General features: G+C 38.8%; 1 protein-coding gene across 1 annotated transcript in view; it reads right to left on the reverse strand.

Annotated features, from left to right (window-relative positions):
* The window catches only part of SETD3 (SET domain containing 3, actin histidine methyltransferase), a 78,185-nt gene that overhangs the window by 42,655 nt on the left and 22,857 nt on the right, over window positions 1-12,673 (reverse strand). The window contains exons 3-6 of the mRNA XM_038404570.2: window positions 11,449-11,541; window positions 7,041-7,189; window positions 5,645-5,717; window positions 4,765-5,021 (exon numbers count right to left, since the gene is read on the reverse strand). Coding sequence (XP_038260498.1) covers window positions 4,765-5,021; window positions 5,645-5,717; window positions 7,041-7,189; window positions 11,449-11,541 — 572 coding nt within the window. The remainder of the gene's footprint in view (window positions 1-4,764; window positions 5,022-5,644; window positions 5,718-7,040; window positions 7,190-11,448; window positions 11,542-12,673) is intronic.

Below are 12,673 nucleotides of genomic sequence, written 5' to 3' on the forward strand. Positions count from 1 at the left end.
AAATTCTTTAGATGTTTTCCTTGCCAAAACATTTAAGCAATCACTTGCAACTTAGACACACACTCCCCACTGTTCTATTTATACTTTACATTATAACATTGTATTCTACATAGATTCTTATACAACATCATAATCACAGTAGTATCAGTTTATGCATATTGGCAAGTTATTGCAAAGAAATTCTGCAACTTACTATGTGTAGACAAGTCCATTATGTTTAGTCACTTTTCTCAGCAAACCAGGCTTTAGCACTGGCCTTAGGTTTATTTTAATAACTAAGACCCTGATCACGGCAAACACTTATGCACATGCCTAACTTTACTACTATGGAGTAAACCCAAAAGTAAATCCAATGAAATCAATGTGACTAAGTAATGGCAATAAATTCACGCACACACATGTATTTGCAGGATCAGGGAATTAGGCTATGCCTGCACTTAATGCGACATGTAGAGTACAGACAGCACATGCCAGCTATTATACATAAAAATAGCAGTGTAGACCATGAGACGTGGCTTAGGTGAGTAGAGTGCTCTACATGCCGGAGCCCGCGGGTATACACCCTACACAGTTCTCTATATGCCCAAACAATGCCTCTCATGTCCACACTGCTATTTTTTTGCAGTGTAGTGTCCTGCTTTCTCCACCACAATAAAGGCTCCAGCAGCGGGGAGGCAGCAGGGAAAGGCTTTGGCAACTCCCGGATACATGAGCTTTTCCTCACTGCCTCATCACTGCCAGAGCCTTTCAATGTCGTGTATAGATACATGCGTAGTGCCTGTACTCTACACTCCACCAAGCACTAATCATATTCATACTGTACTAGTAATTCCTTTTAAAATAATTAGAACTACTCGAGCAAGATAAGATACTACTCAGCATGACAAATATGGCATTATATGCTCCATTCCATAACACTCCCCCTATCCCCCAGACAGAAGTGCATCGCTGGCAGTGCAGCTGTGGATTGCCAGCTATGAGTAGTGAAGTGGGAGGTTTCGCAGTGAACGGAGTTGACTTCACTATCCTTCTGTGAATTTTGTCCCAAATCAAGGGCAGTAGGCAAGAGCCCACCATTCTCTGCTAGAGCACTGCTCCCATGATGCTACTCAGCTCCAAAGGAGTATCATTTCCTTTGATGACCATACATTATTTGTCAAAGCACTGCGTTTTCAAAAAAATTGTCTCTAAGTGCATTAAGCACTAACAGCAGTTGGCAAGTTGACATTCTGATGGGAGTAAACCTATCTAACCTCTTTGAACAGAGCAGAACTTCATGAGCAGAACTTTTTAACCTTTGTTAACTGAAAGAAAGTAGTTAATAGAAACCGTTTGAAAGATCAGACTATTCCTTAGTTTTAACAATATCTTTCAACCTACTCCTACTTCCAAACAGATGCCCTCTAGTCTACAATCTCCTGTTGGAAACCCCAGAGAGTGTCATGTGCTCCTTATACACAGATAATGCCATAAGCACCTTTGATGACTGGATATCAAGTGCTTCTTTGGCAATGACAGCCCAATACACTCACAATATTGATTATACATATATGCCAAAGTCATAATTTACTACTTTGTGACAAATTAAATTAAAGGATTACTTCAGAAATTTGATGAGAAGTTTATAGAAAAACTTTTGTATATCTCCACATTTCCATTTTGCTACTAGATGGGCACAGTTGTATTTAAAAAAAAAAATCAAATAAGCGATATTACACTAAAGAAAACCTATTACGGAGCAGTGCATACATGATATAAATGAGAGACTTATAGAATTAAGTTTCTCCTACTTTAATTAAAATGATTGTTTCCTGTAAATTAACAAACCTGTTAAAATATGAAAAGGAGGACTTGTGGCACCTTAGAGACTAACAAATTTATTTGAGCATAAGCTTTCGTGAGCTGCAGCTCACTCCATCGGATGCATTTGGTGGAAAATACAGTGGGGAGATTTACACACACACACACACACACACACACACACACACACACACACACACACAGAGAGAACATGAAAAAATGGGTTTTATCATACACACTGTAAGGAGAGTGATCACTTAAGATGAGCCATCACCAGCAGCAGGGCAGGGAAAGGAGGAAAACCCTTCACGGTGACAAGCAAGGTAGGCCATTTCCAGCAGTTAACAAGAACATCTGAGGAACAATGGGGGGAGAGTGGGGTGGAGTGGGGCGGAGAAAGAGTTTTCCTTTGAGTAATGACTCATCCATTCCCAATCTCTATTCAAGCCCAAGTTAATTGTATCCAGTTTGCAAATTAAGTCCAATTCAGCAGTCTCTCGTTGGAGTCTGTTTTTGAAGTTTGTTTGTTTTTTTTGAAGAATAGCCACCCTCAGGTCTGTAATCGAGTGACGGGAGAGACTGAAGTGTTCTCCGACTGGTTTTTGAATGTTATAATTCTTGACGTCTGATTTGTGTCCATTTATTCTTTTACATTGAGACTGTCCAGTTTGACCAATGTACATGGCAGAGGGGCATTGCTGGCACATGATGGCATATATCACACTGGTAAATGCGCAGGTGAACGAGCCTCTGATAGTGTGGCTGATGTGATTAGGCCCTATGATGGTGTCCCCTGAATAGATATGTGGACAGAGTTGGCAATGGGCTTTGTTGCAAGGATAGGTTCCTGGGTTAGTGGTTCTGTTGTGTGGTTGCTGGTGAGTATTTGCTTCAGGTTGGGGGGCTGTCTGTAAGCAAGGACTGGCCTGTCTCCCAAGATCTGTGAGAGTGATGGGTCGTCCTTCAGGATAGGTTCAGGATACACTCTATGTATGCTTCCGCCGACGTGCATGGGCTGAAATTGTGGAAAAGCAGCATCACTTGCCCCGTAACCTCAGCCGTGCAGAACACAATGCCATCCACAGCCTCAGAAACCACTCTGACATCATAATCAAAAAGGCTGACAAAGGAGGTGCTGTCGTCATCATGAATAGGTCAGAGTATGAACGAGAGGCTACTAGGCAGCTCTCCAACATCACTTTCTACAAGCCATTACCCTCTGATCCCACTGAGAGTTACCAAAAGAAACTACAGCATTTGCTCAAGAAACTCCCTGAAAAAGCACAAGAACAAATCCGCACAGACACACCCCTGGAGCCCCGACCTGGGGTATTCTATCTGCTACCCAAGATCCATAAACCTGGAAATCCTGGATGCCCCATCATCTCGGGCATTGGCACCCTGACAGCAGGATTGTCTGGCTATGTAGACTCCCTCCTCAGGCCCTACGTTACCAGCACTCCCAGCTATCTTCGAGACACCACTGACTTCCTGAGGAAACTACAATCCATTGGTGATCTTCCTAAAAATACCATCCTAGCCACGATGGATGTAGAAGCCCTCTACACCAACATTCCATGCAAAGATGGACTACAAGCCGTCAGGAACAGTATCCCCGATAATGTCACGGCTAACCTGGTGGCTGAACTTTGTGACTTTGTCCTCACCCATAACTATTTCACATTTGGGGACAATGTATACCTTCAAATCAGTAGCACTGCGATGGGTACCCGCATGGCCCCACAGTACGCCAACATTTTTATGGCTGACTTAGAACAACGCTTCCTCATCCTCGTCTCCTAATGCCCCTACTCTACTTGTGCTACAATGATGACATCATCATCATCTGGACCCATGGAAAAGAAGCCCTTGAGGAATTCCACCATGATTTCAACAATTTCCATCCCACCATCAACCTCAGCCTGGACCAGTCCACACAAGAGATCCACTTCCAGGACACTACGGTGCTAATAAGCAATGGTCACATAACCACCACCCTATATCGGAAACCTACTGACCGCGATTCCTACTTACATGCCTCTAGCTTTCATCCAGATCATACCACACGATCCATTGTCTACAGCCAAGCTCTACGATATAACCACATTTGCTCCAACCCCTCAGACAGAGACAAACACCTACAAGATCTCTATCATGCATTCCTACAACTACAATACCCACCTGCTGAAGTGAAGAAAGATTGACAGAGCCAGAAGAGTACCCAGAAGTCACCTACTACAGGACAGGCCCAACAAAGAAAATAACAGAATGCCACTAACTATCACCTTCAGCTCCCAACTAAAACCTCTCCAACGCATCATCAAGCATCTACAACCTATCCTGAAGGACGACCCATCACTCTCACAGATCTTGGGAGACAGGCCAGTCCTTGCAACAAAAACCTCTCCAACTCATCATCAAGGATCTATGTTATTTCTCCCCCCCCTGCACCCGTTCCTCAGATGTTCTTGTTAACTGCTGGAAATAGCCTACCTTGCTTGTCACCATGAAAGGTTTTCCTCCTCCCCCCCCTCCCCTGCTGGTGATGGCTAATCTTAAATGATCACTCTCCTTACACTGTGTATGATAAAACCCATTGTTTCACGTTCTCTGTGTGTGTATATAAATCTCCCCACTGTTTTTTCCACCAAATGCATCCGATGAAGTGAGCTATAGCTCACGAAAGCTTATGCTCAAATAAATTTGTTAGTCTCTAAGGTGCCACAAGTATTCCTTTTTTTTTTGCGAATACAGACTAACACAGCTGCTACTCTGAAACCTGTTAAAATGACATCTCAGCAGTAGACAAACATAAGTGAGAAGTTATATGTAATGACTCATATTTTCAGTTTTTCTAACAGCAATAAAAAATCGCTTTATCATTTAATGTCATTGTTTTACCCCTTTTCCTCTCAAAACCCCATAAGTGCAATATATTCCATACATTAAATTTAAGCTGCTTACCTGAATGACTTTGTAGAAATAGGCATACTGTCTAGCTGTATTTTTATATTGGCTGAAGACATCATGTATGGCCTGAGTTGACTGAAGATACTGCACTTCATCTTCTTCAAAATATAGAGGGGTATCATATTCACTGGGGAGAGTTTGGATGTATGGCAGCCAGAAAGAGCTAGGATTGGCTCGTTCACAAAGAAGATGGAATGCCAATGTGATATTGCCCATGGCCTGGAGAATTCGGTCTTGAGAATACAAGGATCCTGAATTAACCATAAAGATTAGTAAATGGCTGAACTAATTGCCTGGAAAATAGTTATACTAAATGTATTTTAAATTAATATAATTAAAAACTGTGCATGAATACTGTATCAAATAAAAGTGTCTGGGGTCATCAGTGTACAGCACTGCCTGAGATAGGAGATGGTTATCTTGAGTGCCTGTCATACAGCTAAATGGTATCTTTATGACATTCGGATACTTTTTTGTATGGTTAAAAAAAAGATTAATCCAAAGCAAGGTATCAAAACATAAGCAGCTCACTATTTACATTTATAGCACATTCCATCTCCACATGCATTAGAAACTACCAAAACACATCAGGAATTCCATCACCACTGAAATGCATCCACCCTCTAAGGTAAGAATGGCAACCAGGCAGATATCTGGTGCATGGGGCAGGGAAGGAGATGGGAAAGAGGAGAGGGTGGCAGAGGGAGGAATGGAAAAGGGAAATTAAATTCTGGTCACTGATACTTCAAGACTGTAGATACTGAAAACCTGATGTTTAGACTGCTATTCCGTTCCCATGTCAATTTGTAATGCTCTATCAAAGAAACTCTTCCCATTGTACATATTTATAAGGAAGCTCAAAAATTGCTCTTACCTAATACTGAATTTTTAGCTGATTCAACTGTCATCAGCAACTTTCTAGGAACCCAAAGAAACAACTCTTCTGCCTATGGGGAGGGAGGGGGAACAAAACAAAAAAACCAAGTAAGTTCAGAAATGTAGTTACTGTTTCACGTGAAATATAACAAAACTTGTTTCTCTAAAATCTCAAATATACATGTAAATAAATTAAGAAAATGAAAGGTTTTCATGTCATTTTTTAAATCCTAAAGTTATTTTGAATCAAGATTCCTCACCCATCCACTGCCAAGTAAACTGAAATGCTATGAGAACTTCTTACATTATGATATTACATTACGACTTAAAGAACAAAGGTCGAGCCACTACTTGATTTAAAACATTATATAAATTTTACCTTAACATTACGTTAAAATGAATTTATCTAGGTTACAAAGTCAAGCACTCAATACTTAGGAAGTACGCAAAGTTAAGATGACTGCGCCACCTTAATTCTTCCCCCTCACGTGTATGTGTTATGATGCAGTCTCTAATTACGTGAAAAATAGAATGTGATCACAGGACCCTTGTCTCTTTTAGTGCATGGGGTGGAGGAAGCTGTTCAATATTTTATCCTCATCATTCAATTAGTAGCCCTTACTTTATTAACTACACACCATCTAATTCCTGTAATGAATATGGAAATATTTATTTCCTTGGCATCTTTGCTATGGCATTTTTCAGCATAGTATCCGAGTGTCTCACACACATTAACAATTGTCTCCACTGCAAAATAATAGAGCTTTATTATCCCAATTTTACAGTTGGAAACATACAGGAGAGATAACCTTTACCCCAATGGGCTTGCAAAATAAGAATGAGAAAAGTACAATTGATACATATTGTATAAGATGACCAAAAGATGGATTAAAACAAATCAGTGTTTATTTAAATTCAGCTTCAAATAAATATTACACCACCAGTTTGGTTTGGCAAACTAATGCAATGAGAAAAAAAAAAAAAAAAAAGTGTATTTTAGGAAGGAATTTGAAAAAAGAAGCGAAAGCTTCGTACCCTGGGGGCAGACAGGGAGTAGCAGAAGGGAATATGTAGAACAAGGCATAAAGACACAAGGAATGGTGAGCTAAATTGTCTGGGCAGAATAAATAACCCAACTAAGGATTCATAATTAGCACTTTTACTCAACCCATCAAACAACTGCCCAATGTTAAAGAACAATACTAAATTTCTATTGTAAATTTTCTTTTTCTCGTATATATAGTTTACAATATATTTATAACAGTAGTTCCAGTGAAGTGAACTTTACATTGGAGGGAGGGAAGAGAGAGAGAGAAAAGAATGGTTTCAATGTCCTGCTGTCACATTTCCAATACATTTAAAGACATTATTTTCTAATCTGTTCATATGTTCACCTTTATCTCCCTTGTTGCTTTCAAACCAAAGCCCTCTTCTTCAAAATTTGCTAATTCAAAACCCTCTGTGGATGCTCCATTTTCAGTGGCCCATTTCATTAGTTCAGGAAAATAGTCTTCTCTTTTTCCATCAAAGGTAACAGACAAACCTATATGCACAATTTATAAAAACACAGAAATGAGAGGATCTAGCAGGCCACAGAGGGTCAATATAAACCACATGTAAAGGAAAAACCCCTAACTATCCCCCAGCTATCCTTTGAAGAGGTTGGATCAGAACTGGTCTTTGTTAAAAGTAATTAAGTAATGGTCTACAGTCATATCCAATTTTAGTCAACCTAAACATTGCCACATTTGCTTGCCAGTCACCTTAGAAATGGCAAATCAAACTAGTCTATGAAAAAAAAAAAAAAGTCTGAAAATTCTTTCCCTTTTTTCATTTAAATGAGCTGAAAGTAAAGACATTCCAATGCTATGTGTTGATGATAACTGCATTGATCAGGACACACAAGTGAATGCAGAGAGACCCACGGATGGATTTAAGTGGAAGGTTGCAACTTTACATTGGATAGGGATGCAGTGTGTCCGCCCATCCACCTCCCAGTCATTTCTTAATACCAGGCATTTAATTGGGTCCAGTGAGAGTTACAGGGCTCCGCAACATATAACCACTAACTTGGGATAGATCCTCCTCAGGCTAGCCTTAGGATTCAGCTCTCTTCTTAATCCTCCCCCCCTCCCCCCGGTGGGTAAGAGGATACCAAAGGAGATCCTCGGTTTGTGAAGACTTCACGACTCACCTTTTGCTACAGGGTACACCAGTAAAACCCTAGGTCTCGTTTACCTCTGGGAACTAGCCATTTTAGCCTTCATATGCACTAGACATTGGCTATTGGGGATGCCAGCAATTAACTTGGTCACACCTCTTGCCTCCATCTGGTATCTATTTCCTACCTGATCCAATCCCTAAGATCCCAAAGCCAACGTCATCCCCTGCATCTGACAATTACACTACTTTATCCCTAAAAGAGTAATTGTACTGGATGTCCCTATATGAGATGACTGAGCCATCTGCATCCAGACAGAGTCTGGATAAGTGTTGATAGTAAATGCATTTGTAATGAAAAGCAGGACTCTAGAACAGGGGTTCCCAACACGATGCCTGTGGGTGTCATGGTGCCCACCAGGGCATTTTTGTGCACCCGCAGGATACCCTGCCATGGCATTTCGGCGGCATTATGGTGATGATGCTTCTTCTCACTGCCGTTTTTCAGCAGCAGCATTTCGGCGGCGGGGTGTCTGGCACCCACCGCAGTCTCTTGTGGGAATAGCAATCTGCTATTCCCACACGAAAGGTTGAGGATCACTGCTCTAGAATATCGGTTTTGAGAAGTTTAAAAGCAAAGGCAAAGTTTATTTTACCCAAACTGTGTATTTTCAAACCTCTGCTTCAATAGTGAAATCTGCATTTAAAATGACTGTGCTAAAGATTAAAGCTATAATCTTTCACAGATTCATTACAAAAAGTTGTATTTGGCACCACTGGTACAGTAGTTAGTTTTTGAATGCAGAGAGAATCTGGTATACAGTATATTACAGTGCTGGTATTTCTCATTCATGCTATCTGACTTCTATTTGCTATCCTCTGCTGAACATATTTAAAGCCATGGGCTCACACTTAGTTGAGAGTGTTTATACTGTGTGATGCTTTAGTTCTTCTGACATCCAAGATTTATGACTGTTTAAGGCTGCTTGGAGGCTTTTTAAACGCAGAGTGCATTTGCAGTTATTCTATGACCATCTCTGAAACATGAGATTCAGGCACAAATTTTCCACATTTTATAACATTTCTCCTATTCAACAAACACGGCAATGCTTTCATATTTTCTGCACTGTTGTGGTATGGTTAGATATATGTATTAAATAAAACTTTAATTTTTTTTCTCAAAAGTCCTATCAGCAACATTTATAAAACTGTTGGTGTTCACAAGATAATCACACTGAAAGTGTTCTAAAAACAGGGTTATTTTAGTTCCATATCTCTGATCAAGTCATCTACACAACACTAGTGTAGAATGTATACATTTCAGATATGTGCTAACTTGCACATTTATTCTTATGATCATTTACTCTTGAAAATGATGTTCAAAATGCTCACGTAAGCAATTTCAAGCCTTTTTTGCTATTTTTCTGTACAGAGAAAACCTCTGTAAAATAACTATGAAGCGCCTTCAAACAAACAACATTTTGTATGCACACAGTTCTTAATTAGCCATAATATTACATGTATATGATAAATTTGGGCAATAGTATTATGGTTAAAAGGTTCTGTATTTTTCAATGAAAATGTAAAATATTCAAACTCTGAGTCAAGAAACTCAGTGAATAGCTTTAACTCTGCTATTGTATATATGCATTGTGGTAGGATATAAGGCAGGGTATCTATTACATAATACTAGACAATGGGACATAACACCAGAAAACAACAGCAATCAGAGAGGGAAGAAACATAATTGAAGTTCATCTCTATCCAAATACATGATCAAGTCACTCAAACAGTATCAGCTTAATCTTTGATATTCCTGTTGTCAGGAGGTGATGTTTAAAGGTCTAAGCGACTTTTAACAATGTGAGGTTTTTATGCATTAGTCAGTATCTATTCTTGTAGATCTTGTGAAATGAATTACAAGTAAAATACCTACTAAATGCTAAAAGGTACAGCGATGAACACCATAAAAAAGGGGGTTACTTATAAATAAAACATTTTAATAGTCTATTCCCAGATAAAAACTAAAATATAGAATTAAAGTTGAGTACAGATCAGTTAATTACAGTAAAACACATTAGAAGAATGTTTCAATTATCTGAGAACAATCATCAGAAAACTGAGTATAGGTTAACCTTTAACCTTCAAACACATCCAAACTTGTTAAAGTATGGAAATGCAGAGTTAATGCATTCAAGCAATTTAAACTCTACCCAGTAGTAATGTCATGAAATGTCCCTACAGTTATGATTAGTGCATAATATGGTTTGTAGTCCCAAATTAAATTAAAACTGATTTTTAAGGACTTGTTCCCCCCCATTAGATTTTTTATTATAAACACACAACAGAAAATAGGTTGATGATCAAGTGACTATTGCTGTAGGAACCTTACCTTCTGCATTGCTTGATTTTAATGTTGCATTAAAAGATTTTGGGGTGGGTTGTTTTTTTTTTTGTTTTTTTTTTGCATTTATGAAGTTAAAATACAATTTATGAAAAATTACTGCTAAATGCAGTCTCTGCCATGTCTGGTAACACATTTCAAATTAGAATATGGTATAACACATTTAGAACGATCAATTCAAAATTTTTTAATTTTTGCAGAGCTACCATGATCTAGTTGTCAAACAATGGGGCTGGGAATCACGAGTCCTGGAGGAGCTCTATTCCCAAACTGACCACTGCCTCACTGAGATATTAGGCAAACCACAACCCTTTGGTGACAAAGCTTCCCTGTCTATAAAATAAGGATAATATCTCTAACTTGCTATTGCATTCTTAGATGGAAGTACTTTTATTTATTAATTTATTAATCATAAATATGCTCATCTCAAATTTTGTTTGTCCCTTTTGTAGACATTTTATTAATGTAAAATTAACTTCATAATAAGGCTATTTTTAGACAGTTTTCATACATAAATCTCAGATATTGAGTTTAAAAAGATGCATCAGCAACTGAAAAAAGCTATTTACGGGTCAGTGCATAAAACCATTTCCCACGGCTCGGAGTCAGATGATGATTATATCACAAGAGAAAATTCATTCTAGACCATATATTAAATGGGAAAAGCCAAACTTGCTGAGGCAAATTAATAGCCCACCCAAATCTTGTCTACCCTACAATTCAAACGTTCTCTCAGGGGGAGCTAAAACCATAGTTTTAGCTATGTGATTATGCCAGATGAAAACAGCTACTACAATATCCCACACAATAAATAGTTACATGTCATTTTGGCATAGAATTCCAGTCACACACTGACATTATTTCTGTTGTCATACAAGGACACTTATTCTGCCATTAGCATGTTGTCCAGGGAATTATTTCTTTAAAAAAAAAATTCCTTCTTTCCCAGCAATGTCTGAACTCTTGCCTTAATCCAAAGAGACACTTAAGTTAAACAAAACACCCTACCCGTGCTTAAGAAGTGCCTAAGCAAGAAGCAAAAGAGACTTACTTATGGAGGTCATTTTGACTTCAACTTCCTCTCTTTATGAAGTTTGTCAATATGTTACTTTTCACAAGCAATATCTCCTGTATTTGAATGATTTTCCATGCACCTGTATAGCTGTTTGGTATAGATCTCACTGACATGCTATTCCATGATACAAAAGTTGCTCTAAATTTTGTTCTTTTTCTATTACCTTTTTGTTTTTTGCGGATTTTCTCAACAAGAGCTCGAATCTGCACATATTCTTCCCATTCCTTTCCAGGACCAGGGGTTGGGCTGCTGCATTCTGGAAGCCAAAAATATAAAAATAAGAATATTTTAATACAATTTAGTCCTTTTATCATCTTGAGAAAGGCCTTGTTTTTTTGCTACCTTTAACTGGACCTTACTACCAAATGTCCTTCACTAGATATATTATTGAACAAAACATGTATTGTATAAACACTATAAATTTCCTATTCTTTGAAATGCATGTAGTAGAGTTTTCAATTTCTCATATTACTTGCCTCAAAATGTCACTTTGATCCATTTGTCTATCCTCTGAAATTTTAGACTTGAAATCAGACGAAGGTTTTTAACCATCAGAGGAGTGAAGTTTTGGAATAACCTTCCAAGGGAAGCAGTGGGGGCAAAAGATCTATCTGGTTTTAAGATTCTACTCGATAAGTTTATGGAGGAGATGGTATGATGGGATAATGGGATTTTGGTAAGTAATTGATCTTTAAATATTCAGGGTAAATAGGCCAAATCCCCTGAGATGGGATATTAGATGGATGGGATCTGATTTACTATAGAAAATTCTTTCCTGGGTATCTGGCTGGTGAATCTTGCCCATGTGCTCAGGGGTTAGCTGATTGCCATATTTGGGGTCGGGAAGGAATTTTCCTCCAGGGCAGATTGGAGAGGCCCTGGAGGTTTTTTTGCCTTCCTCTGTAGCATGGGGCATGGTTGACTGGAGGGAGGCTTCTCTGCTCCTTGAAGTTTTGAACCATGATTTAAGGACTTCAATAGATCAGACATGGGTGAGGTTTTTCATAGGAGTGGGTGGGTGACATTCTGTGGCCTGCGCTGTGCAGGAGGTCGGACTAGATGATCAGAATGGTCCCTTCTGACCTTAGTATCTATGAATCTATGAAAAATAAAAAAGATCCAATAGCTAAAAAAATGTCAAAGAAAAACAAAAACTAAAGGGACAGAACCATCACCAGAAGGTTTCTTCTGGATCCTTGTAACAAAAATAGATAACAGCAACAATACTTGGGTCAGGTGAAAGAAAGCTTACTATCACTATTCTTTTTAACGTTAATACAATGCTGTGAAATATTATGTGGGTTGGGGCGGGAAGAGAGATTTAACAATAATTTTCTTGCTTTGGACTACAACAACCACCATCCCAGCAACACTACATTGTGCCATTT

Source organism: Dermochelys coriacea, chromosome 6, assembly GCF_009764565.3.
Source record: "Dermochelys coriacea isolate rDerCor1 chromosome 6, rDerCor1.pri.v4, whole genome shotgun sequence".
NCBI classification, from domain to species: domain Eukaryota; kingdom Metazoa; phylum Chordata; order Testudines; family Dermochelyidae; genus Dermochelys; species Dermochelys coriacea.